This window comes from Dipodomys merriami, unplaced genomic scaffold (genome assembly GCF_024711535.1).
Source record: "Dipodomys merriami isolate MVZ:Mamm:240054 unplaced genomic scaffold, mDipMer1.0.p SCAF_202, whole genome shotgun sequence".
Lineage (NCBI taxonomy): Eukaryota > Metazoa > Chordata > Mammalia > Rodentia > Heteromyidae > Dipodomys > Dipodomys merriami.
In genome coordinates this window covers 1,849,478-1,877,178 of record NW_027203405.1, presented here as the reverse complement: position 1 = coordinate 1,877,178, position 27,701 = coordinate 1,849,478, and the positions used below count along the sequence as shown (strand labels likewise).

General features: G+C 56.3%; 1 protein-coding gene across 2 annotated transcripts in view; it reads left to right on the top strand.

Annotated features, from left to right (window-relative positions):
* Positions 1 to 9,545: 9,545 nt before the first annotated feature.
* Positions 9,546 to 27,701, top strand: part of LOC138833211 (testis-expressed protein 19.2-like) — a 33,498-nt gene continuing 15,342 nt past the window's right edge. For both annotated transcript variants that reach the window (XM_070031572.1, XM_070031571.1), the window contains exons 1-3: positions 9,546 to 9,594; positions 11,441 to 11,528; positions 11,656 to 12,499. In XM_070031572.1, coding sequence (XP_069887673.1) covers positions 11,674 to 12,499 — 826 coding nt within the window. In that variant the 5' untranslated portion in view covers positions 9,546 to 9,594; positions 11,441 to 11,528; positions 11,656 to 11,673. The remainder of the gene's footprint in view (positions 9,595 to 11,440; positions 11,529 to 11,655; positions 12,500 to 27,701) is intronic.

Genomic DNA, 27,701 nt, shown 5'->3' with positions numbered 1-27,701 from the left:
GCATCGGTCAGCAGCCTGGGGCGGGGGGCTTCCTGTCTACCAGAGGACTGGCACAGGCAGTGGTCCTGGGTTTTGGCCATGCTGAAGCATGCCAGCCCACATCCTTGAAATGTCACCAGCTCCTGGAGGACTCCACCACTGGGAAGACGTGGAGCTGAAAACCAGGAAGCCATGCAGACAGCCCTCAGTCCCCTATCCTGGTCCAGGACCAGCAGCATCTGCATCCTGGAGCTGAAAGGACCATGCACACCCCCACGAGGCTCAGAGTGAAGTGGGACTGCAGCCAGGGGCTCCCACAGGGCCCAGGAAGCTCACCCTGCAGGGACACAGCCTTCCCTGAGCTGGCTCCTTCCTTTGTGGTTTGCTCAGCAACTGCTCAGCAAGGGGCAGCGAGGTGGTGTCCAGCTATGCTGTGAGCCCAGGCTGAGGGGGCTCTGAGGACCTGCCCTCCCTCCTCGGTAGGGTGCAGTGTCACCGATGTCCGCCCTGGCGCCTGGCAGTGGAAGAACACAGGACTAGAGAATGACACACCAGGGTCTCGGCCCTGAGCCATGGGGCCTTGCTCCGCCCTCCCCAGCCTGGGTCCCTGGGCCCGGGGCCATCACCAGGCTGAAGGCTGCCTAGTGTCTTCACTCCTGGGAAGTGCCACTGTGGGCACCTTCCCTGAGCCGGTGCCCTGCGCCAACATGGTGACATCTGCTGAGCTGCCAGGGAAGTGTCTGTGTGGAGTTAAAGGTGTTGAAAGTGTTTATGGGTGTGAGTCATGGGGATTGGGTAGCAGTGCTGGACAGGGTGCTCCGAGGGCCTGGGATCCTCCCTAGAAGACCAGGAATGCAAAGAGCTGCCACCAGAGTGGAGAATTGGTGTGCTTGTTACACAGAACATTCAGGGGTCAATTGTATTTTCTAAATATCAACAACAAGGAGGAAGTCAAGATTTATTTTAAAAGATGACACCATTACATCAGAAAATATCAAGCTCCAAGGAATGAGTAGAACAAAGGATGTCTGAGACTTTTGTGGGGAATGGTGAAAGAACTTTATTAGAAGACACTGAAGATTCCTGAGTGAATCGAGAGGCCTGCCATACTCTGGGGATTCTTGCTTCTGGAATGATGTCTGCCATCTTCCAGTCTGGTTGATCTGTGGGCTCAATGCAGCTTCATTCAAAGTCCCAGCAGGGTGTTTGCTAGAGCATTAGAATGTGATAAGCCATTTCTGCAATCTGTGAACTTGTGGAGGGTGCTTGCGACAGGGTGACACTCTACAGCCAGGCTGCAGTAGCTGTTCGTGAATGTATCTATAAATAACACCTGCACGTTTTACTCAATGTTTGTTATCTCTGATTTAAAAGGAATGGAGCTGGATGTTGCTGGCTATAATCTTAGCTAGCAGGAGGCTGAGATGTGAGAATCACAGTTCAAGGCCAGCCTAGGCAGGAAAGTCCATGAGAATCTTATCTCCAATGAACCATCAAAAAGCTGGAAGTAGAGCTGTGGCTCAAGTAGTAGAGGGCTAGCCTCAAGCCAAAAGGACACAACAACAACGAAAATCTCAAGGACAGCATCCCAAGCTCTGATTTCAAGCTCCAGAACTGGGGGCGCGTGCACGCGTGCGCGTGCGCGCTCACACACACACACACACACACACACAAGACAAAGGATATGGAATTTCTGAAATAGAACTCTCTACACGTGAAGGGCAGAAGGTGAAGATCTGCTAGGTTTTACACTAGGAGAGGAAGTGGGCAGGAGGGGGCGTGGCTGAGACCTGAAGGAGCAGCAGTGCTCATGGCTGGCAGGGGCAGGGCACTGCACTGTGGAGGGACCCGGATCAGACCCCCTGCTATTTGGGAGTTTGTGGACCACTGGGCAGGGAAGTCACCCAAGGAGTGGTCTCAGGGACTTGAGAGCAACCTCAGCTGGACTCAGTGAGTAGGGAAGTATGAGGGGACCCAAGACCCCGTGCTTCTAAGAGAAGGGCCAGATATTCCCCAAATGGCAGAAGCCACCTGTGGATACAGCATGGCCTCTGTGAGGTCAGGGACATGGGCTGGAGTCTGTGGGGGCCGGAGCTTTGCCTCCAAAACTGCCAACGATGCAAAGCCCCATCCCACTGTGCCGGGACCCGCACAGGAAAAACCACGTCAGAGGGAGAAGCTCAAAGGCATGAGTCAGAAGTGAGTGGGTGAGGGAGGACAAGCCGGAAGAGGGCCAGGAGCGTGACCTGCACAGGCCGGGGCACAAAGGCTGGCCAGGACCTTGGGAGGAAATGGACGTCTTCGTGCAGAACCCTTTGAACATCAGCTTTTGTTTCACCCACCATCCCAGAGATGGTGGAGGGCAGAGCAGCTTCTAGAAGACACATTCTTTCTTTCTGGGCCCCTGACGTGTCCTTGGGATGGCCGTGCTGGCCGTCCTGACCCGCTGTGTCCTCTGGATGAGCCTCAGAGCTCCCTGGGCTGGTACCGTTCCCGGGGTGTCTGGGAACCTGATGTAAGCAGGACCAGCAGTGTCTGGAGAAGCTGTCCAAACCTCAAAGCCTTCAAGATCCACATGGGCTTGCTTCTGTTGGCAGGCGACCCAGTTGGCATCAAACCCCAATAAAAAAGAGAAATGTGTTGAGATAATCAAGTGAGTCACAAAATAGAACCTGCTTGAAAACTGGTAATAATCAGGAGCAGGGAGGATTACTGGATAGTCTTTGATTCTGAATAAACATTTGTATCATTGATCTTATGTTACACACACAAAAAAATCTGTTCTCAACTCTCAACATGTTTGTGAAGTATTTCAATAGCAGATGCAATTGCATTTTTATTGGTTTTCCCCTCTCATTCCTCTTCACAGACAATAAAGAAGGAGATGAATAGTTTTATGTCTTTCTTGCATAAACTCATCACAGGGAGTTCTCTGGAGGGATACCATCTGGTGTTGAAGGCCCCTGCATACGCTTGTGCCCAAGAAGGGTACACACCCACAGACATGAAAAACAGATGTGTTCTGAAACGCTGCCTATGTACTGGTTTGCTGTGATATATTCCTTTTTACTGACTTGCCCATAAAACTAGAGTTATATTTCCAAAAGAAATAACAAACTGTGAAAAAATAAAATAAAAAGAAATAACAAACTGTGAAGGCAAGTCCACGTAATAATTCTCTGGCTGGTACTAATAAGATTCCGAAAAGCCATACAAATGAAGATGGTGTTTAAGTCTACTGAAAGTAATGCACGTAGGTACTGCTTCCGCTTCCCCTCCCATCTGGACACAACAGCAGTCACACAGAAGCAGGGCTCTGAGGCAGTGTTTCCATTTCTCTCGGAGGTACACACTCTTCTAAGGACATTAAATTTATTGATTTATTTTGGTCAGTCATGGGGCCTGAACTCTGGGCCTGGGCGCTGTCCCTCAGCTCTTCAGCTCAAGGCTAGCGCTCTACCACTTGAGCCACAGCGCCATTTCTGGCTTTTTTTCTTTTTGCTTATGTGGTGCTGAGGAATCGAACCCAGGGCCTCATGCATGCAAGGCAGGCGCTCCACCACTGAGCCAACTTCCCAGCCCAGGACATTAAATTTTGAATGCCATAATAAATCTGAAGCAATAGCCAGTATCTTGGATTTCTATTTTCATATCATATGCAGGGTATGTGACACTGTTGTAGTTTGGCTCATTTTTTCTTACTATTTGAACTATAAGGAATCATATTGTTCTGCCTGCCTCAGTTTCCCCTCCATTCTAACAGACTGGATTGACCATTAGCTAGTTCCATATCCAGCTTCTTGGCTGTCCTGGTATCTACCTCCATCAGCTGCAGATCTGAAGTTTGACCCAAAAAAGTATCCTTTCTCCAAAGTGACTTCTTACTCATTCCATTCTCTGGGTAGAACAAGCTTCAGGAGATTTCTCAAAAGAATACTGTTGTGAAAAGTGTTCCTCATAAGGAAATGTCCTATGCATCACCTACTTTTTTTTTTTCAGTCATGGGTCTTGAACTCTGGGCCTGGGCGCTGTCCCTGAGCTCTTCAGCTCAAGGCTAGTGCTCTACCACTTTGAGCCACAGCACCATTTCCAGTTTTCTGGTGGTTAATTGGAGGTAAGTCTCACGGACTCCTGCCTGGGCTGGCTTTGAACCACGATCCTCAGATCTCAGCTTCCTGAGTAGCTAGGATGACAGGCATGAGCCATCAGTGCCTAGCTATCACCTGCATTTTGAAGATATGCAACCCTCAGTGTGACCATACTCTTCATAACATTGCTCTTGATCTCCCTTCCACCTTCCCTTTCTCTCTCAATTTCTCTCTCTCTCTCTCTCTCTCTCTCTCTCTCTCTCTCTCTCTCTCTCTCTCTCTCTCCCCCCCCCCATTTTCTTTCTGTGCCAGTCCTGAGGATTGAACTCAGACTCAGAGCCTAGGGCATTGTCCCTGAGCTCTTTTGCTCTTTAGCTCCATTCCTAGCTTTTTGATGGTTAATTGTAGATGAGAGTAGACTTTCCTGCTGAGTTGGCTTTGAACCATGACCCTCAGATCTCAGCATCCTGAGTAGCTAGGATTATAGGTGTGAGCCACTGGCACCAGACATTCTTGGTGTTTTTGTTGTGGTTGTGGCTGTTGTTAGCACTTGCTGCTATCTGAAATTATAGTTTTGATCTGCTGGCAAAATCACTGTTAGCCTCTCCCTACTGAAATGTAGGTACTCAGCAGATTATTCATCAAATAAATAAATCAACAGTGATGGGTGTGGGGGGGGGGATGGATGAATGGGGTGTAAAGATGGATCCACAGATTCATAGATTGGTAGATGGGTGAGTGAATGAAAGGATGTGTGGAATGGTGGATGGATGGACAGCATGGATGTAGATGGTTAGATGAAGAAACAGACGGATGGATGAGCAGATGAGTGGATGGACAGATGGATGGGCAGGTGGCTGAGGACTGGTGGGAATTATCTACAGGGGTCCCATGCCCGGCAATGCCTCTGACAGGGGAGGGCCTCCTGTCCCTGCCTGGATCAACCCACTGGAGTCAGACTTGAGGTAAAAAGTCCTGTCACTGCCGGGCGCTGGTGGCTCACGCCTGTAATCCTAGCTACTCAGGAGGCTGAGATCTGAGGATCGCGGTTCAAAGCCAGCCCGGGCAGGAAAGACCGTGAGACTCCTATCTCCAATAAACCACCAGAAAACCGGAAGTGGCGCTGTAGCTCAAGTGGTAGAGCACTCGCCTTGAGCTGAAGAGCTGAGGGACAGCGCCCAGGCCCGGAGTTCAAGCCCCACCAAAAAAAAAAAAAAAAAAAAAGTCCTGTCACTTTACCTCAGCAACAAGAATGACAGTGTGAGAAGGCGGGCCTGAGATTCCTAGGTCCCCCAGGGACCCCACAGGGGCTGATGCTACAACCCCAACTAGAAGAGCAAACGGCATTGGGACGCGGGGGACACCCGGAGCCAGGGAGCAGCACTGAGGACGGAGGGAACCGAGTAAAACTGGAAAGTAAATGCATTCTTCATGTTCCCTGGACTGCTGCCTGTCAAGGGAAATGCGAGGCTGAAGTCTGATTGACAGGAATGGCTGAGATGCAGGCACTCACTTTCCTATCAAAGGCTGTTATGTCCTTTGGGATTCTGAATGGTCTTTGAGTCATTCAGTCCTCAAGGTCGTTCTGTCCCAGTGAGAGTTGTGAGAGAAGACAGCCGTGGGGAAGGGCTAGTTGGAAAGCCCTTGGAAAGATGGCTTTGCCTCCGTGTGCAGATGCAGTGAACTCCACTCCTGACCGCCCCCCAAGTTCGCCGGCACAAGGCCTGTGATTCTACTGAACATCAAAGTAAATCATTCGCCAGGACCTGCCTGAGGCAAGCACACGGGGTGCCCTTAGGTGTGTGTGTCCAGCACTGCCTCCTGGCCTCTGAGACGCTGACCACATTGCTGGGGGAGAACACCAAGGCACGCCAGGCAGGCAGTGGCTCCTGGACCCAGGGCTGGCATGGCTCCGTCTTCCTGAACACTGATGGGCAGTGGGAGGCTCAGAAAAGAGAGCAGGTAGTCAGCAACCTGCACCTTGTCTGTTGGTTACAATATCCTACCAAACCGCACCACACACCACAGTGACCTTCCTCCTATTTGTCTCAGTGTGTCTCAAATCCCCATCCAGTGTGGATGCGGACAGATCCTGTGGACAGTGGGGTGGAGGGGATAAAGGGGGAGACCTCAGGACCTGAAGGTGGGAGGGGACACCTCTACTAACCAGGTGACCGTGGGCCGCACGCAGGAGAGGACCTGAGCAGTGGCAGGGAAGAGAGAATGCTGCTGAGCCAGCCTAGGCCCAGGGTGGGATGGGTGTGAGGTTGCTGTGGCCCTACTTCCCAAACCTCTACCCTCTGTGAATACCTAAATGCCTAACCGCTTCACCTTGGGAGCTGTTCAAAAAAGCTCCCAAGCTGGGGGCTGCGGCTCATGCTGGAATCCTAGCGACTCAGGAGGCTGAGATCTGAGGATCTCAGCTTGAAGCCAGCCAGGGCAGGAAAGTCCCCGTGGGGCTCTTATCTCCAATGAGCCACTCAAAAACCAGAAATGGAGCTGTGGCTCAAAGAAGCAGTACACTAGTCTTGAGCAAAAAGAGCCCAGGGACAGTTCCCAGGCCCTAAGTTGAAGCCCCATGACTGATTGAAAAAAAAAAAAAGCTCCCATTTCCCACTTAGTGCAACTTGGTGATGAGCCTATTATACTGGAAGCAGGGAGATTCGTCCAATGCTTTATATTCGGTGGCAAATGAGGTTTGACACAGAAAAGCTGGCTGTGACATCGGTCCTGATGGGACTTGTGCTGTTGAGCGGCCAGTGCACCGGGGCCAGGGCACAACCTCACCTGCGGCTCCTGCCTGCAGGTGATGCCCCTGCCCGCAGGTGTCCCATCTGACCACCTCTGCTGGGCATGGCCTGGTGGTGAGTGGGACACTGGTGGGGGAGGTGGGGGAGGGTTACCTGACAGTCCCTGTTCACCAGCCTGGGCTCACAGCCAGCTTGAAGCAGAGCATGGCTGAGAGCCATGTGGAGATTCCAGACTAGCCTTTGCACCCTGTCTTGCTTCCCTGCTGTTATCTATGTGATTGTCCTTGTTGCTTCAGGGCCCGAAGGGTCCTCTTTTGGTGAAATGTGAGGGTCTTTAATGCAGTTGTCATGAGTGTGCTTCTGGGGACACAAGGCCTCTGCCCTGAAGATGGGCTGCTTCCCTGACTCCATGAGCCTGGAGCCACATTGCCCTCACTTCAGACGTTTTTAAAAATGAAATTTAACCATGGAGGTATTATCGCCTCGGAATTTCACAGGGCCAGACCTGAATGAAGCCAGGACCTGGTCACAAGGAATGTCTCAGCCCAGCCCACGTAGCTCTGGGCGCCAGCTCTGGTGACTTGGCCTCTGTCCCGGAGGAAGTGGGCTGTCAGGGCTGGGGGTGGTCTGGCCTTATCTGCAGTGGCAGAGCCCTGAGGCTCCAGGCTTGAGTCTCCAGACCTCTTTCCCTTCACAGGGAAGGTAAGAGCCTCATGAGGACAGTTAAGTGGTCTTAGTGTCATGAGTCCTACCTTTGCTGTGCTGAAGCCAAGCCCTCCGCTGATGCCCACGCCTGAGCACAGCCCTGGCTCCCTAGTGCCACCCCACAACAGAGAGGGTGACCAAGAGCTGAGTCGGGATGTCCCTGCTGCAGATGCGGGCCCCCCAAAGTCTCAAGCTCTGGTTTTCTTCCCTGCCTCAGCGCAGAAAGTGAGAAATGCACATGGAGTTCTGTCTACAGACCTGTCCCTGGAGGACCACCTCCACCCACTCACCCCCAGCAAAGTCACGGCTTGTATGGAAATGCTGTGGCCACCCTCACACCACTCCCTCCAGGCGGGCAGGCCCACCAAGCACGTGGCCCCATCCTGGTGTGGCTCCACAAAGGGCTGGGCCAGAGTGGCTCGTCTCCAGGGCAGGCCTTATGAGCACTGGGACCTGGGCCCCCCCATCACAGCGGGGCGAGGCTCAGTGTATCCTGAGCACATTCCACCAGACTCAGGCATACCTGCTGAGGGCCTCGAGCAGGCCAGGGCCTCAGGACCCTGTGACGTGGCCCGGGACGCAGCTGCCAGCATGTCCCACCCACAGACACCTTACACAACCGAGTGCCCACGACCAGGCGGGACACACCTGGCGGGTGAAGGCGGTGCCTGCACAGAGGCTTTGTGCTGAGACAGTCAGCTGCCCACAGGCCTCAAGGCCGGGAGCCTGGTCTCCGTTCTCCCGCTTCCCGTGCTTTGACACCACCAGTCCCTGCCGCCCATTCCACGCAGCTCCTCCTGGCTCTGCTGTCTACACCGCCTCCTTGTGAGGTACCGGTGACAAAGGGTCCACAACGCCGCCGTTTCCACATGCAGGCCAGGCCAGGGCAGGGCAGGGCAGGGCACGCTGCCGTTTCCACACGCAGGCCAGGCCAGGGCACGCCGCCATTTCCACACGCAGGCCAGGCCAGGGCAGGACACACCGCCATTTCCACACTCAGGACAGGCCAGGCCAGGGCAGGACACACCGCCATTTCCACACACAGGCCAGGGCAGGACACACCGCCGTTTCCACACGCAGGCCAGGCCAGGGCAGGGCACGCCGCCGTTTCCACACGCAGGCAGGGCAGGGCAGGACACACCGCCGTTTCCACACGCAGGCCAGGGCAGGGCAGGACACACCGCCGTTTCCACACGCAGGCCAGGCCAGGGCAGGGCAGGGCAGGGCACGCCGCCGTTTCCACACGCAGGCCAGGGCAGGGCAGGGCAGGGCAGGACAGGACACACCGCCGTTTCCACACGCAGGCCAGGGCAGGGCACGCCGCCGTTTCCACACGCAGGGCAGGCCAGGGCAGGGCACGCCGCCGTTTCCACACGCAGGCCAGGCCAGGGCAGGGCAGGACACACCGCCATTTCCACACGCAGGGCAGGCCAGGGCAGGGCACGCCGCCGTTTCCACACACAGGCCAGGGCAGGGCAGGGCACGCCACCATTTCCACACGCAGGTCAGGTCAGGGCAGGGCAGGGCAGGGCAGGGCAGGCCAGGCCAGGCCAGGGCAGGCCAGGGCAGGGCACGCTGCCGTTTCCACGCGCAGGCCAGGCCAGGGCAGGGCAGGGCAGGGCACGCCGCCCGAGCACCGGCCACGCGCGGAACCACGGTAAGGGGAGAAACCGGGAGACAACCCAAACCTCCGTTCCAGCACCTGGCCGCGGGCAGAGCCAAGCGCTGCAGCGCGGAGCCGGTGCCCTCTGCTGGGCACGCGGGACCCGGCATGGCCGGCCGGGCCCACTGGCCCTGCAGCGCCGCGCGGCTCGGCCACACGCAGCCCTCTATGCAAACGAGGCCTTGCTCTGCACCAATCACAGCCGGGCCACGGCGAGCAGCGGGCAGCGTCTGCACCAATCCCAGGCCTCCTTCGGGGCCCGCGGGGAAGGGCGCCCCCTGTGGCCCGAGCGGGAACCGCGGCGGCGGACGCCAGGGGGCGCCAGTGGCGGGAGCCCGGGCCCGCGCGCGGTCTGTGCGGCCTGGGGCAGAGCGCGGGGCCGGGGCCGCGGGGAGGACCTGGCCGCCTGGTACTGGGAGCAGGAGGGCGGCGCGGCGCGCCCGGGGCGCGTGGCTGAAGGGGCGCGGGGTCTGCAGGGCGCACGGCGGGGCCTCGTGGGCGCCGGCCTCCAGGGGAGGGGCACGCGCGGTGCGGGCGGGGTCCGCAGACGCGGGCGTGCGGGGCGCCGGCCTGAGGGGTGCGGAGGGGCTGAGGGGCGCCGGGCTGAGGGGTCCGGAGGGGCTGAGGGGTCCGGAGGGGCTGAGGGGCGCCGGCCTGAGGGGTCCGGAGAGCCTGAGGGACGCCGGGCTGAGGGGCGCCGGGCTGAGGGGTCCGGAGGGGCTGAGGGGCGCCGGGCTGAGGGGTCCGGAGGGGCTGAGGGGCGCCGGGCTGAGGGGTCCGGAGGGGCTGAGGGGTCCGGAGGGGCTGAGGGGTCCGGAGGGGCTGAGGGGTCCGGAGGGGCTGAGGGGTCCGGAGGGCGCTGAGGGGTCCGGAGGGGCTGAGGGGTCCGGAGGGGCCGAGGGGTCCGGAGGGGCTGAGGGGTCCGGAGGGGCTGAGGGGCGCCGGGCTGAGGGGCGCCGGGCTGAGGGGTCCGGAGGGGCTGAGGGGTCCGGAGGGGCTGAGGGGTCCGGAGGGGCCGAGGGGTCCGGAGGGGCTGAGGGGTCCGGAGGGGCTGAGGGGTCCGGAGGGGCCGAGGGGTCCGGAGGGGCTGAGGGGCGCCGGGCTGAGGGGTCCGGAGGGGCCGAGGGGTCCGGAGGGGCTGAGGGGTCCGGAGGGGCTGAGGGGTCCGGAGGGGCCGAGGGGTCCGGAGGGGCTGAGGGGCGCCGGGCTGAGGGGTCCGGAGGGGCTGAGGGGTCCGGAGGGGCTGAGGGGTCCGGAGGGGCCGAGGGGTCTGGAGGGGCTGAGGGGTCCGGAGGGGCTGAGGGGCGCCGGGCTGAGGGGTCCGGAGGGGCTGAGGGGTCCGGAGGGGCCGAGGGGTCCGGAGGGGCCGAGGGGTCCGGAGGGGCTGAGGGGTCCGGAGGGGCTGAGGGGTCCGGAGGGGCTGAGGGGCGCCGGGCTGAGGGGCGCCGGGCTGAGGGGTCCGGAGGGGCTGAGGGGTCCGGAGGGCGCTGAGGGGTCCGGAGGGGCCGAGGGGTCCGGAGGGGCTGAGGGGCGCCGGGCTGAGGGGTCCGGAGGGGCCGAGGGGTCCGGAGGGGCTGAGGGGCGCCGGGCTGAGGGGTCCGGAGGGGCTGAGGGGTCCGGAGGGGCTGAGGGGTCCGGAGGGGCTGAGGGGTCCGAGGGGCTGAGGGGCGCCGAGCTGAGGGACCCCGGCCGACCCAGGCACGTGCTCTGGGGACCAGGGTGACTCAGCACTTTTTCCTCCCGGGGTGGGGACTTCTGGGAAATATGCAAATGAGCAGGGCACCCTTTCCCAGACCCCAGTGCTACCTCTGTTGATGGGCGCAGACCAGCAGGCTGTGAGGGGGGACAGGCCGGAGGGGGGTGTGGGGTGGGCTGGGCCTGGGGCGTGGGGGACCCACAGGACAACAGGGGGTGAGGGGCAGGGCCAGAGGGGGCGGGCCAGGCAGGGTGGAGGGCCTGGGGTCTGGGGTCTGAGGTGGGAGGACTTGGCGTAGGGGAGAGGCGGGGAGGGAGGGAGTCACTGGCCTGGCAGGGCTGGAGTCCCCCTTGCCTGTCTGGGGCGGTGGGTGTGGAGAGGACTCCCTCCCTCTCCATTTCTGAGGCAGGCTGGCAGGGGCGGCGGTCCTGACTGGGTCAGGCTGAGTCACATCAGATCTGAGGCCTGGACCCTTCCTCCTGCCCAGCACCCCTTCCTCACCTGCCCCACCACCCTGCACACCAAAGGGTGCCACACCTTCCTTCCATTGCCTTTCTAGCTCCCAGAAACCTGAGAAGGCCAGGCTGAAGAAGTCTCTGGAAAGAAAGCCTCCAGCATCTGAAGATCTTCACCGAATTGAGACCCAGGTCTTCCACCCCATCCTCACCCCCTTCCTGCTTCCCCTTTCCTCCTCCTCTGCCTCCCTCTTTGCCCTTCCTCTCTGCCCCGGCGTGGCCCTGGTCCCCAGCGAGTCCTCTGCTGTCCACCCCACAGGAGGCGAGCTGTGTGGCCATGTGTCCCCCGGTCATGGAGCGGCATGGCAGAGAGGGCGTGTCGCACCTCCATGCACTCTGGGTCTTCAGGCTGCTCCACGGACAACCGTTACAAGTGTGCTTTGCCTGCTTCAAGATTGCCTTTCTGGACTTAAAGGACCTGCTGGAGTCTGAAGAATGGGAGGAGGATGACTGGGACCTGGATCCCTTGGACTCCCCTGAGGAGGAGGAGGAAGAGGAGGAGGAGTTTGAGCCAGTGCACCCCGGAGCTGTGGCACTGGCTGCCATGGGGTTGCAGGAGGTGGGCCTAGGCTATCCCTACGTGCCAACTGAGCTGAGGCCTGAGGATGTGGTGCCCCTGGATGCGGGCCCCAAGGATGGAGACTGGATCCAGGGCCTTCCCTGGAGATGCCTGGAATTGCCTTCCTGCTCACACTGGCCCCAGAACCCACCCCCGTGGCAGTGGTCTCTCAGCTTGGACCAGCCCCCTCGGGAGCCCGTGGTGCTGGAGCTGGGCACCGTGTGGCCCGTGGAGCCCATGGAGGCCGAGGTCTGGTTGCTGGGCCTACAGTTTGTCTGCATGGAGAGCAGCGGCGATACCTTCTACCTCAGGAAGATGGTCCCAGACTCTGTCCTGCAGCCCGTAAGCCATCGCTGGAAGCTGCTGTTGGACCCCGACGAGGCGTGCCAGCTGGGATTCCAGGACCTGCCCCAGTATCTGGATCTGCCCAGATGGAAGCTGAGCATTCTGGACACCACCGTGCTGGACACGCAGCTGGTGCCCGCGGACACTATGCTGTTGAAGAAGGGGTTCCGTATCATCTCCTGTTCACCCCAGAGCAAAGGTGAGGCAGAGTGGGGGGTTTCCGCCGCCGAGCTAGACGAGGGCTACAGCCAGCCTGAGAGCTGGAGCTGGGGGCCTGAGTGGCCTTTGTGGCCTTCGTGGCCTGAGTCAGTGCTGGGTGGGGTGGGATCCATGACTTTTGAGGAGCTGCCCTTCTTCCAGCCCCTGCTCCCTTGGCCCCATCACAGTGAGCCTGAAGCCCAGGCAGCCGCCATTGACATGGTTGTCCCTGGACACCAGGAACCAGAGAGGACCAGCAGCAGCCCTTCCTTATTTGCAGTGGAGCACATGGCAGAGGACGATGACCTTGACAGGTGGTGGCAGAACGGGAGGCAGCCTTAGGGCCTCGGGAAGCATGGTGGGTGCTCACGAGCTACATTCTCACCGGTTGCTTTTGGAGTTGTTGGGAGGTGGTGCTGACCTGGCTGTGTTGAGGTGGACATTCATGCTGCCCTGAGGTGAGGTGCTGCAGGTCACCAAAGGTGCCCTGACCAGCTCTTCCTTGGGCAGGTGGCGGCTGAGGGCACTGTGTGTGACACAGGGACACGTGGGTGACTGAGTCAGGTCCTGCACTTTGGTTGGTGTAGTATGTGGGAGGCCAGAAGGCCCTGTCCAGATCCAGGGTTTCTGGCTGTAGTGGAAGAGATCTGGTTCACGTGTTAGCCGGTTGTGCTCCTGAATGTTCAATTCCTGTTCCTTGGCATGTTGGTTTTGGTGAAATAAAGTTGTTTAAGTTGGTGTAGGCTGATGTGATATTTTTTCTCTCACTGTCTGGGCTGACCTCCTACCAGTGGGAAATCTTAGCAGTTGTTGGGAGCAGGAGGTGGTTTGGCGTTCTGGTCTACTTTTTGGCTCACTTAAGAAGGTTGTGTCAAAGGTGGTTATTTTTAAACCTGTATGTGAAAACCTGCCTAGAATACAGAAGAGACCTGTGTTGAACACAAGTAATATGTTCCCGCACTGAGGGTCACCTGGTTTGTGCCCAGGGTCTGTGACAAATCTACAGATTGGTCATGTGAGACAGGTGGTAATGTCTGCAGACAGTGACACTGTTCTGGGCATCTGTGTTCTATACAGAGGAGGATGTAGTAGACACTGCTCTGGGCATCTGTGTCCTACACAGAGAAGGACGTAGTAGACACTGTTTTCAGCATCTGTGTTCTGCACAGAGGAGGACGTAGTAGACACTGTTCTAGGCATCTGTGTTCTGCACAGAGAAGGATGTAGTAGACACTGTTTTCAGCATCTGTGTTCTGCACAGAGAAGGACGTAGTAGACACTCTTTTCAGCATCTGTGTTCTGCACAGAGAAGGACGTAGTAGACACTGTTCTAGGCATCTGTGTTCTGTACAGAGGAGGACGCAGTGGACATCTGTGTTGTGCACAGAGGAGGATGTAGTAGTGATTGACTCTCCTGGGTATCATAGGCATTGGCCCTATGGATGGCCAGTCTTTCTCTAAGTCATCTTTCTGGAGGTTTCTACCATACCTCCTGTGGGGTCTCTGGCTAGTGCTAGTGTTGCTTTCTTTTCGTTCACATCTGTATAGGGAGGAAAGCATCACAAATACAGGTAACAGAAAGAGGTGCCCTTTTGTGGGGTTGTGCTTCTCCTGAGGTTGCACCCAACATTTTTTGCATGCTAGACAGGTGTTCTAATAGTATAGCCCTTTTTAAAAATTTATTTTGTGTGTGTGTGTGTGTGTGTGAGAGAGAGAGAGAGAGAGAGAGAGAGAGAGAGAGAGAGAGAGAGAGAGAGAGAGAGAGAGAGAGAGAGAGAGCGCACATGGGAGCTTTTTCTTAAAAAAAAAAAAGCTATTTTGAACTTAACACCTTGCACTTGTTTGGCAGACATTCTTCTTTTTCAGACATGCCCTGTAGTCTTTTTTGTTGTGTGGTGGTGGTGGTTATGGTGCTTAAACTCAGGGCCTGGGTACTGTCCCTGAGTTTTTTTGCTCAAGCCTAGCACTCTACCACTGAGAGCTCCACTTTCAATAAAAAGTCTTACAGACTGTCCTGCTGAGGGTGGTTTTGAACCGTAATACTCAGATTTCATCCCCGAGTATCTAGGACTACAAACATGAGCCACCAGTACCTGGCCCTGAACTTTAATTATTTTTCATGTTTTTACTGGCTTTGCCTGGGCTGCCTTGCCCACCTCACCCTTGGTAGTTTATACAGGGTCTTGTTCTCAGGATCCTCTTTCTCTAGCCTCCTGATTGCTGGGATTGTGTTCACGTGTCTCCATACTCTGCTCAGTCTGTTGATCTCTACATACTGAAGAACTGATGGCTGCCTAGAGGTTCTGGGCATGGTCATTGTCTCAGTGTGCCTGGAGAACATAGCCATGTACTCGCTCTGTTTGGCTGTTGTAGAAGATTGTTACCCACGGACATGTTTCACCTCCCAAGACGAGGAAGTGTCCTGTCACCAAGCCTTTATTAAGCGCCTACTGTGCACCATGTTGCAGGTAGCAAGCATAGCCCAGAGGTCTGCAGAGTGCAGAATTTCTGTGGGAATTACAGGGGCGAGCCATGCAGGGAGGGGGTCCCGTGCAGGAGGGTGGATCCCTTAAAGCGGGCCCAGGCCTTGCCGTGGGCCTTCCTTCACCTCAGGCCACCCCAACCCCTCTCAGCCTCCCTCACTGGTTTACCCACCTACTGAGCTCCCGACTCCGTAGGCCAGACTGCTTCCAAGAGTCAGAGCTGCCACGTGCAGCTCAGGTATCATGGCCAGGTCTCCTGCCATCGCTGGGTAGTCACAGAGGCCCGAATTAGTTGTGCCCTATGACTTCCAGTATTTGCTTGTTTATGTTGTGCATGTGCATGGTCAGAATATAGAAAACAAGTAAGCAAAACAGAGGAGGGTTGAGATGGCCAGTCATGCATCCCCCAGAGAGAGTATGTTGTCAGCTTTTCCTGTAGGTATTTACTGTCTTTAGAGGCATGTGTGTGTGTGTTTGTTATTTTGCTTTTTGGGTAGTACTTGGGGATTAAACTCAGGGCCTTTGTACTTTCGCTTTTTATTTGTCTTTGAAACAGGATCTTGCTAACTGCCAGGCTAGCTGTGACCTCTTGGTCCTCCTGAGTTCAGTCTCCTAGGTAGCTGGGATTACAGGTGTGCCATCACTATGTCTACACATAGATTTTCCTTTTTTTTTTGGTGTAATGAGGTTAGAATTCAGGACATTGCACTAGCTATTCAGGCTTCTACTGTGTGTCTCACCACTACCTCTTGTTTTGTGCTGGTTATTTTTTATTTTTGCCAGTGCTGAGGCTTGAACTCAGGGCCTGGGCACTGTCCTTGAGCTTTTTTTGATCAAGGCTAGCACTCTACCACTTGAGCCACAGTCCTTCTTCTGGCTTTTTCCGTTTATGTGGTACTGAGAAATTGAGCCCAGAGTGTCATGCATGCTAGGCAAGCGCTCTACCACTGAGCCACCTTCCCAGTCCTGAGTATGAGTCTGCATCCTCCCATATTTGACTTCCATTGTAGCTGAGATGATTGATATATGTCACCATACTAAGCTTCTTCCATTGAAATGGAGTCTCCTGGGCTTTTTCTGCCCAGGTAGCCTGGAACATCAGTCTTGTTGATCTTAGTTAGCCTCCCAAGTAGCTAAGGTCACAGCCGTGACCCACCACTGCCTGGCTTGCAATAGTTAGTTTTAAAAGAGAATTTTTAAATGGGCACTGGTGGCTCATGCCCATAATCCTAGGTATTGGGAGGATTGTCGCTCAAAGCTGGCCCAGGCAGAAAAATCTGTGGGACTCTCATTTCCAATTTACCATCAAAAAAATCAAAAGTGGAGTGTGGCTCAAGTGGTAGATCACCAGCCTTGAGTGAAAAAGCTGAGGGGCTGCACCCATGGTGTGAGTTCAAGGTCAAGTTCTGGCCAGGATGTGTGTGCACTCATGTGTACACACGCATGCATGCACGCAAACACACACACACACACACACACACACACACACACACACACATTTTAAAGGTCTGGCTATGTGTCACTCAGGAGTCCTGTGCCCAGCCTGGGGAAGTGGGGTGGTTACTGGGAGAGTTATAAGATGGATATTATCTCCTGAGTTCAGAATCTGTGGTCCCTTCAGAGACACATGGATGCCACATAGGATAGCATCTGAGCAGTAGACCCTTGGTGTCCTTCCCTGTAGTCACATGCTTCGTCAGCTAGTCTGGAACCCATACATAGGGCAGTGTGGTCTGGAAACACACCTACAGGTCCCCCAGGACCACTTGGAATGGGTTTCCAGCCAGGTGTGGACCACACAGGGCCCAAGGAGGCAAACCCCCTCGGAGGGAGTTTACTTCGTCTCAGCAGTGCAAGAGTGGGACTGTTACCAGTCAGTAGGGACCCCAGGTGATAGCGATCTTAGATATACCCCTGAGCAGCCCTGGGAGGGGCCGTGTCTGAAGTGAGGAGGAAGGGAATCTGGATGGAGGAAGAGGGTCAGGAGGCTCCATAGGACTCAGGTCTTCAGATATGCTGTCTGTCACTCAGGACCCCGTGACTTCCCAAGCCATCAAACTTGAGAGGAGATTGTCCATGAGGGAGACTCCGTCTCCTTCCTTCCATGCTGGCTTTGTCTAGAGACACCTGAATGTCTGAAAAGTTCATATCCTGAGGCTTCAGACCTTGAAATAGCTGGAGGCAGGCAACTCCCCACTTCAGCCCCACAGAGGAGGTCAAGGTGGCAGAGGTGGAGCAAACTCAGACATGATGGTCAGCAGGGCTTTCAGGCCCCTGCTGCGTGTCAGCTGCTTCTGGGGACTCTGTGTGTGCGCCTTCTCCGCTGGCTTCAGCAGCTGTGGGGAGGGAACACAGGAGTGACTTTTCCTTCCCTTCTCCTAGGGCTTCTTTAAAGGAGGTACCCTGATTCTAAAGGTTATGCAGCAATAACCTGGAGGAGCCCCAACACACACAAGGGAAATGGATGCACAGGCTGGATGATTACAGATTACCCCCTCTAATCAGCCGAATGTGAAGGGCACAGCTGACACTCATGGCTGGCTGTGCTATCTCCCGCCTTACAAGATGGCATCTCTTTAAAAAGACGAAAAATAAGGGGAAATGTCAAGGATTAAACATTCCTAGCAAGTCAGAGCTGTGTGGCACGGCCAGGCCTTCAGTGAGGGCTGCCTGCCCTCAGGGCCTTAGGGTCCCTCCACCCGCTGTCTGTCAGACAGTGACAGGACTATTTACACACTATGAATAACACATTTTCAGGTTTAAAACAATTTTTAACTATTTTTGAGGTCAGTCTATTTGTGTTGAAGTAGAAGCAAAAACGGTAGTTGTCAGGAAGCCCTGGATCACGGGCTCCATGGAGACCTGTCCATGCTCATGGGCCCACCCAGTCTGGAGCGATGGCAGCCCCCATGTGTGGAGTGGCTCTCTGGGTCCCCCTCAAAGCTCCTGGTTTTATTCCCCCTCCCCCCACCTGTGTCCCCATTGGCTCCTCTTGTGAACTCCATGAAAGTTCTCTGTGGAGTCACTGCCAGACAAAAAGGGCACTGGAGCCAGCCGGCACTCTATTTTCTCTCGCTGGTTAGAGCCTCATTCCTGGTGGGCAGTCAGGGTCTGGAGTCCTGTCCAGTGCCTTCTCTCCAGAGAAGCCGGGGTTAGTGCTCACCCAGGTCCAGGCAGCTGTGGGTATAAAAGCCTTGGGCAGAGACCTCTCTTCTTTCCTGGGATTCCTTCCACCTTTGCTTATAGGTCTGCTGCCACAAAACAGGCCCCAGAAAGACTGGACTGAATGAAATCCACATGGGATTTCAGAACCAGGCCGCTCTAACGTGGTGTGGGGCAGGTGCCTCTTGCGTGGGACACTGGACAGGACCCAGCACCATAACAGTGACAGGATCCATTCCTAGGCTGGGATCTGTGAAACTTAGCTTTCTAACAGTACCCCCTGCTGGTCATTCCAGGCCAAACAGGGTCCCGAATACCCACAAAGTCAGGCCTGAAGTAGAGCAGGAGCCACAGGCTCCATCCCAGCCTAGCTCCCATGAAAAACTCAAGACAAAATCAACGGCCAGTCCCTTAGCTCCTGAGGTCTTCCAGCTTTCCAGTCTGTACCCTGGAATTTAAAAAAATTATCTGTTAAGTAGTTACACAAAGGGACCTCAACTCATAGGTCCATAAACACAGCACATTCCAGTCCAGGCCACCTCCCATCACTCCCCCAATCCTCCCAACCCCACCCACTCCAAGCCACCTGGTTCCATATTCACATATGCACATTGGACGTAGTGGCTGTGTGCCCTGGTGTTTGGATCTGTGCATGTCCTGAGTTCTCTCTTGGAAAGGACTCTGGCATATGCCGAGGTGGGGACATGGTCCTGTGGAGGTAAGCTGTGAGAACACTTACCTGTTTGTGTGCCTGGTGTGTGGAGGTGTGTATAGGAACACACAACCTCCAAGGCTCCAACAATCCGGTTGGGGTCCCAGCCCAGCATGACCACTGCTCCATGCACGGCTGGTGAAGTAACAAGATGACTGCTGGACACAGGGCTCCGAGGCAGGGCCAGGCGATGGCCGATCATAGAACGGTCACGTGTTCTGCTTATCTGTGATTTCCACAGCATCTCAGCTGCGCTTGCTTGAACTCCTGTAGACGTACACCAAGCAACCCCAGTCTCCTCATGCTCTCTACAGCCCCATGTCTACAGTCCAGGCCAGGCTGAGCTCCTTGGTCAGTGTACAAAGGGCTGAGGCAGAGACCAGTTGGTAGTCAAAGTGTGCGGCAGCCTTGTCCCTTGGAGAGGGCACCGCTTAGGACAGCCTAGAGGAATGGGTGAGGGCTAAGGCTGCTCAGCCAGCACCAGCACCGGCTTGTCAGTGTGCTGTCAGCCGGGGGCACTGCCTGGCAGCCCACCTCCATTTTGCTTCTTCCTGTGACATCCCCCTGGGATGATCAAGCAGCTGGCATCAGTGGCCCCCACAAACACTGCTGCTGACAGAGCAGGTGGCCTGCTTGAGCGCCCCTAGCCTGGCTCTAGAACAAACCCTTGAGACGCCCAGCCCCAGGGTTGCTCACGGATGGCTGGGCTCACCCTGTGCCCGGTCCTGCATAAACATGAGGTACCAGGTTGGTTCTGGAGGCCCAGCCCGAGCCTTTGCCCCGCAGAGCCCTCAGTGCTACCTGTCCAGAGCCTGGGGATGATTGGCTCCTGCCCAAGCATCTCATCCGTAACATGGCACTGCTGTGCAGTGGGTACCCTGACTCAGGCTGGTCATTCACCCCAGGGCCATTATGGCACAACTCCATAACACACCAGCTTTAAAATCACATACAGTGCCGGGAGCCGGTGGCTCACACCTGTCATCTTAGCTACTCAGGAGGCTGAGATCTGAGGATTGTGGTTCAAAGCCAGCCCAGGCAGGAAAGTCCAAGAGACTCTTATCTCCAATGAACCACCAGAAAACCGGAAGTGGGGCTGTGGCTCAAGTGGTAGAGCGCTGGCCTTGAGCTGAAGAGCTGAGGGACAGCGCCCAGACCCAGAGTTCAAGTCCCACAACCGACACCCCCCCAAAACAAACAAACAGCTTTATTCTTAAGGTGTTGTACAGAGGAGTTGCTGTTTCGTAAGCTAGGCCATGAGTGCACTTCTTGTTGGACAAAGTCGTCCCTTCCTTCACTTTGCCCCGGCATTCCCCTCCTGTCCCTGCCCTCAGGTTGCGTAGCTCATTTTCCACACATGTCTACGGCGTTTGTTCACCCTTCCTCCCCCATTAAAGACACCAGCTTTTTTTGGGGGGGGGGGGTCCGGTCGTGGGGCCTGAACTCTGGGCCTGGGCGCTGTCCCTCAGCTCTTCAGCTCAAGGCTAGCGCTCTACCACTTGAGCCACAGCACCACTTCCGGCTTTTTTCCTTTTTGCTTATGTGGTGCTGAGGAATCGAACCCAGGGCCTCATGCATGCAAGGCAAGCGCTCCACCACTGAGCCACCTTCTCAGCCCACACACCAGCTTTTTAAAGTCACCATGTGACGGGGGAAAGTGTCCCTGGGGCCTGGTGGCCTCCATCAGTGAGCCAAGCACATAGCTATCCCCATACATGGATCTCAGCACAGCTGCAGGCGGGCGGCTCAGGGCAAAGAGCTCCGGATGTGGCCTCTTGGGACGCTGGGACTGAGAGTGCTGTTTGGCTCAGATGTGGGAGTCAGTGCTGACATCAGTACCCTACGTCTTCTCTATAATCCACATGATTGATGAGGTCAAATCCTGTCAAGGGTTTGGGGAGAGGAACCAGTGCATGGGGGGACCCAAGTGTCTGTCAAGCTCCGAATCAGGACAAGCTCCAAGGACATCAAAATGATTTACTTCATCTACAGGTCTGAGCTATGTAGATGTGAAAGAAGCAAGTGTGTGCTTCTCACATGTCAGGAAATGGGCGAGAGTCGGGAATGTGCAGAGGAAGAAGCCATGAGGTCTCTAACTGAGCATGGGTGGTATGAGGGCAAGAAGAGGGATAATGGAAGAGTTGGTAGCCCTTGAGATTAGGGTGTAGTGAGTCTGGGTTTGTTGTCCTATTCTCTCCCTCAGCATTAACACTTGAACTTTCTGTAATAAATGAAAGCTTTATTCAGGACATCACTTCCACATGCTTCCACCAGGCCAGACTCTGGGGCCCTGGCTTTCCTAGGGCAGCAGGTGAGCTGACTTATCTCACCTGTCCAGGTGAGCCTCTTCCAGAAGACCTGATGTCACCCAGTGGGCTTGGAGGGGTGGCTGGTTATCCCAGGACACTGGCCATCCTCGAAGTACCTTCATGATGTTGAAAAGTCAGACTCAGAGGGAGGGCTTTGATGCTTACCCACATGCCAAGGGTGAACACTTGCAGCCTCCTCTAGTCTTCTGGGAGCCTGCTGGGAGTTAGCACAGACAGGAGAAATGTTGCCTTTCCCAGTGAGTGCTTACCTCTGGTTCCGAACATTGGAAGCATTTACTTCATTTGTGCTGTAGTGCTAGCTTCACTAATGTGCTATGCTTTCCTTTGAAAAATAGAAATAAAACCCATGGTTTGATAAGTAGTAAGGAATAAATATGTTTAGAAATGTGCATCAAGTTTGGGGGTGGAGAGAGAAAAGGTATGGGACTGAGTTATGCTGTGCCCAGCATGGGCACTGGGGCTTCGGTCTTTCTGCGTTTGCACCGATATCCTCAGGTCTCAGCTCCTGAGGGGCTGGGAGCTTGAGCCCCACTGCCGCTGCTTCCCACAGGAGCCTCTTTGGTTTGGTGTGCTGCTGTTTCCTACGGTCTCCAGGCCTGGTTTTGTTTTGTTTTGTTTTGTTTAGCTTTCCATCATGCCTTGCGCTTGGGCCTTTCTGCTCTCACACTCACTGTGTCCACGTGCCAGGGCCGTTCAGCGTCTGGGGCCCTCTTGGGAGCTGCAGCTGGACGGGAGAGGTGGTGAGAGCCAGCAGCTTCCCATCTGTGCAGGGTCCCAGGAGATTTATGAGCCCTCCTCACATGCCTGCAGTTAATCAGGAGCCACAGGCCCTCTAGACCCAGTATGCCACCTGGAATGTGGGGTGCCAGGCCATGGAGCCCCCTGAGCTAGCCCGCCAGCTCTCCAGCAGAGCAGAGGGGGCACTCCTGGAGGGCCGCATGTCCCATGGCAGTCAGTCAGACCGCCCTGTCCGTAGCCTGTTGCTAGTCCCCTAGGCCATCACGGGCCACAAAGGGCTGCAGCCACAACCTGGATCCACCGCTTGCAGGTTGTGTGTGGCTCTCTGAGACAGACATTTTACCTGAGACAGAGCAGTGCCCAGTGGGACCTGCCAAGAGTGGGAACAGGACCCCTCCCGTGGGATCTCTGTGTCCTCTGCTGGTGGTGCGCTTACTCACACATCTCTGAGCAGAGCAAGCACTAATGACCTCAAGGTCTGAGGGTGTCTTCGGCCCAGCTCTGATTCCCAGAAAGGCTAGGGGGTTCCCCAAAAGCTGGGCACCATGCAGTCATGCAAGGGGGCCCTCAGGACATAGGTAGGTGCAGGAAGCAGATGCTGCGGCTGTCTGATGTTCTAGGAAGAGACCCCAGAGCCTTGCTCACGCAGGACTTCTAAAGAAATGCCAAACTATTGGCAACAGTTCCTGGAAAAGAAGGAATAGGAATCAGCTCACCAGTCGCCCAGCCCTGATGGCTCTCTCTACCCTCCGGCAGGGCAGCTGCTGGAGGGGCAGATTACAGAAGCCTGGTTTTTTGTGGCTGGATGTACACTCAAGGCTGCCCCATTGGCTTCCAGTAATGGATGACCTGTACCCCAAGACCTCCACTCAGTGCCCCATGCCTGCCAGTGAGCAGGCGGGGGCAGGGGTGGGCAGGAATGAGGAGGAGGTTGATCGGTTTACCTCACAGCCAAAGATCCCACATCCCTTCAGCTTCTGACGTTGTTCAGCCCACCCTGGGCCGATGTGAAGGTGAGCCATCCCTGTAGTTTGAAAGAAGTGCAGCAGAATGGGAAGTCAGTCTAAGACAGCATGGGTGTGGGGGAGCAGACACGTCCTCAGGCTGCTGTCTTACTGTAAACGGATCACGCTGATGAAGTCTGCACACAGCCACATTTTTGGCTTAGTGTTGGGTGGCTGCGACTCATCCCAAGAGCTGGCCCTCTTCGCTCAGACCAGCCTCTGCTGGTGTGGAGTGCTGCCACGTGCAGCTATGGAATGGATTAAACAGGATGTCTATTACGTTGCTAAAAGTCTGAGAGTCGGCTAGGAAGGTGGCTTAGTGGTAGCCCGCTTGCCTACCATACATGAGGCCCTGGGTTTCATTCCTTGGTACCACATAAACAAAAAGTAAATAAAGTTAATTTTTTAAAAAAGTTTAAGAGTTACCAGACATGGTGGCTTGTACCTGTAATTCCAGAATTTAGGAGGCTGAGACAGGAGGAGCTCAAGTTTGAGTGAGATCCTATCTCAAAAAAGAAAGGGGAAGTGGTGCTGTAACTCAAGTGGTAGAGTGCTCACCTTGAGCTGAAGAGCTGAGGGTCAGCGCCCAGGCCCAGAGTTCAAGCCCCACGACCGACAAAAAAACAAAAAGAAAGGAAGAAAATGAAAGACAAACATTTTACAAGTGTCTGCTACAAGTATAAAAATAATGCACATGAAATAACTTCCCTCATAAATGAATATTTTAATGGCTGAAACAAACAGCAACAGCAAGACCCCAAGACGCCAACACTCTGTTCTGGGCACTGGAGAGAGACAAAGGGGACCTCCCTGTGGGACAGGCCCTGGCACTGAACACAGCAGAGCTGTGTGAATAGTACCCAGACCACATGCTTCTTTGGGCACTGTGGGGGGACCTGGAGTTCCAAACCTTTGAGAGGCAGGGACAGAAGGATCACTTGGGCCCAGGAGTTCAAATCTAGCCTGGGCAGCAGAGTTGAGATTCTGTCTCTTAGAAGAAGCAGGCCAGGCCTTATGGCTCACATTTGTAACCCTAGTGCTTGGCAGGGAGTGATTGCTGTTCAGGCTCAGCCTATGTCAAAAGCTCAAGAGATCCATGTCAACAGAGAGGTGCGATGACACAAACCTGTCGTTGCAGCCACAGCAGAAAGGAAAAAAGAGAATCTCAGGCCAGGTCTGCCTGGACAAGAAGAGGCAGTATGACCAGAGCAAAGAGGGCTGGAGGGTATGGCTGAAGTGATAGAACATCTGCCTAGCAGTCAGAGGCCCTGGCTGCCAAAACCAGGCAGCTGGAGGGCCCCTCTGGTGGGGGTCAGGAGGTCTCCATCCTCAGGAGGGCACCTGAGCCATGCACCGAATAAACCACCCTCCCTCCAGGACCAGCAAGACGGACGCACAGGCACTGGGGTAGTGTTTCATGAGGCAGGCCTATCTGAATTTTCTAGAAATTTTCAGAATGCTCCATTCTCCCTGGCTTCCTTTCACATGTGCTTAAGAGGAGAAGGGGGCCACAAGAAAGGCCAGGTGCTGAAGGTGGTGTCCAGGGAAGGGTGGAGAACCTGTGCTTCCGAGCCACACGCTCCTGCGCGGCAGCCAGCACCGGACACCGGCTGCCGGGCCTGCATGCAGCGCATGTAGAGCACCACCAGGAGAAGAGCTGTTCTGCGAGGTCTTGGCTCCCAGTCACCCCCTGCCTGGCAGGCCGTGCCGGTGGACGTGGCCGGGACCTCTGCTCAGGTGTGGTCTGTCTGCCCCCATGGGTGACCCAGCTGGGGCTTTGTCAGAACAACAAGGGATCAGGAAAACAAGGAACACCAGGCAGTCATGGGGCTGAAGAAATCCTGGAGAACCATGGGACCCTTGTCCTGGCCCATGGCAGGGCCTTCCCAGGCAGCCTGTTTCCTACTGGGATATTTCATGAGACTAACCTGGACGTGGCCCCTGCCAGCCCCAGCCCAGGCTTTGCGCCCTTCCGTGACTGCCCCTCTCAGGACCCGCAGCAGCCACGGGGCACCCAGGCCCTGCACCGCCCGCCCAATAGTAGCACCAGGACACGCTTCTGAGAGGCCTCTCTGGAACTCCCCAACTCTGGCCAGAAAAGGGCTGAGACACAAAGGCCCCCTGACCTGAACTTAGAGGCCCAGGATGGGGCCTGTGAACCAGCTTTGGGGACATCTCCAGGGACAAGTGACTGTCCTGATCCTTGGGTACTTCTGAATGGTGGGCAGTCAGCCAAAGGAATAGGTGGTGGTAATGGGCCTCAGCTGACCCAACCTGGCCACTTCAGATGGGAGTCATGCCAGAACACACCTTCTGTACTTGGGAGGAGGGCAGCTGCTTGGAAAAAGGACATTCCCACTGTGCCCCTGACCACTGCAGTAACCACCACTGTGTGCCTGACCACCACAGTCACCAGCACCGTGTGCCTGACCACCACAGCCATCACCACCATGTGCCTGACCACCACAGTCACCACCACTGTGTGCCTGACCACCACAGCCAACACCAACACTGTGTGCCTGACCACCACAGCCATCACCACCATGTGCCTGACCACCACAGCCACCATCACTGTGTGCCTGACCACCATAGACACCACCAACATCATGTGCCTGACCACCACAGTCACCACCAACATCATGTGCCTCACCACCACAGTCACCACCACTGTGTGCCTGACCACCACAGCCATCACCACCACCATGTGCCTGACCACCACAGTCACCACCACTGTGTGCCTGACCACCACAGCCATCACCACCACCATGTGCCTGACCACCACAGCCACCACCACTGTGTGCCTGACCACCATAGCCATCACCACCATGTGCCTGACCACCACAGCCATCACCACCACCATGTGCCTGACCACCACAGTCACCACCACCATGTGCCTGACCACCACAGCCATCACCACCATCACCATGTGCCTGACCACCACAGCCACCACCACTGTGTGCCTGACCACCACAGTCACCACCACTGTGTGCCTGACCACCACAGCCACCACCACCGTGTGCCTGACCACCACAGTCACCACCACTGTGTGCCTGACCACCACAGCCACCACCACCGTGTGCCTGACCACCACAGCCATCACCACCGTGTGCCTGACCACCACAGCCACCATCACCACCGTGTGCCTGACCACCACAGCCATCACCACTGTGTGCCTGACCACCACAGCCACCACCACTGTGTGCCTGACCACCACAGTCACCACCACCACCGTGTGCCTGACCACCACAGCCACCACCACCATGTGCCTGACCACCACAGCCACCATCACCACTGTGTGCCTGACCACCACAGCCATCACCACCGTGTGCCTGACCACCACAGCCACCACCACCACTGTGTGCCTGACCACCACAGCCATCACCACTGTGTGCCTGACCACCACAGCCACCACCACCATGTGCCTGACCACCACAGCCACCACCACCATGTGCCTGACCACCACAGCCACCACCACTGTGTGCCTGACCACCACAGCCACCATCACCACCATGTGCCTGACCACCACAGTCACCACCACCGTGTGCCTGACCACCACAGCCACCACCACCGTGTGCCTGACCACCACAGTCACCACCACCACTGTGTGCCTGACCACCACAGTCACCACCAGTATGTGCCTGACCACCACAGTCACCACCACCACCGTGTGCCTGACCACCACAGTCACCACCACCATGTGCCTGACCACCACAGCCACCACCACCACCGTGTGCCTGACCACCAGTCACCACCACCATGTGCCTGACCACCACAGCCACCACCACCGTGTGCCTGACCACCACAGCCACCACCACCATGTGCCTGACCACCACAGCCATCACCACCACCATGTGCCTGACCACCATAGCTGCCACCACCATATGCCTGACCACTACAGCCATCATCACCACCGTGTGCCTGACCACCACAGCCACCACCACCATGTGCCTGACCACCACAGCCACCACCGTGTGCCTGACCACCACAGCCACCACCACCATGTGCCTGACCACCATGGCTGCCACCACCATATGCCTGACCACTACAGCCATCATCACCACCGTGTGCCTGACCACCACAGTCACCACCACAGCCATCACCGCCATGTGCCTGACCACCACAGCCACCACCACCATGTGCCTGACCACCACAGCCACCACCGCCATGTGCCTGAACACCACAGCCACCACCACCGTGTGCCTGACCACCATAGCCATCATCACCATGTGCCTGACCACCACAGCCATCACCACCATGTGCCTGACCACCACAGCCACCACCACTGTGTGCCTGACCACCACAGTCACCACCAGTATGTGCCTGACCACCACAGTCACCACCACCACCGTGTGCCTGACCACCACAGTCACCACCACCATGTGCCTGACCACCACAGCCACCACCACCACCGTGTGCCTGACCACCAGTCACCACCACCATGTGCCTGACCACCACAGCCACCACCACCATGTGCCTGACCACCACAGCCACCACCGTGTGCCTGACCACCACAGCCACCACCACCATGTGCCTGACCACCATGGCTGCCACCACCATATGCCTGACCACTACAGCCATCATCACCACCGTGTGCCTGACCACCACAGTCACCACCACAGCCATCACCGCCATGTGCCTGACCACCACAGCCACTACCACTGTGTACCTGACCACCACAGCCACCACCACCATGTGCCTGACCACCACAGCCCTCACCACCACCGTGTGCCTGACCACCACAGCCATCATCACCATGTGCCTGACCACCACAGCC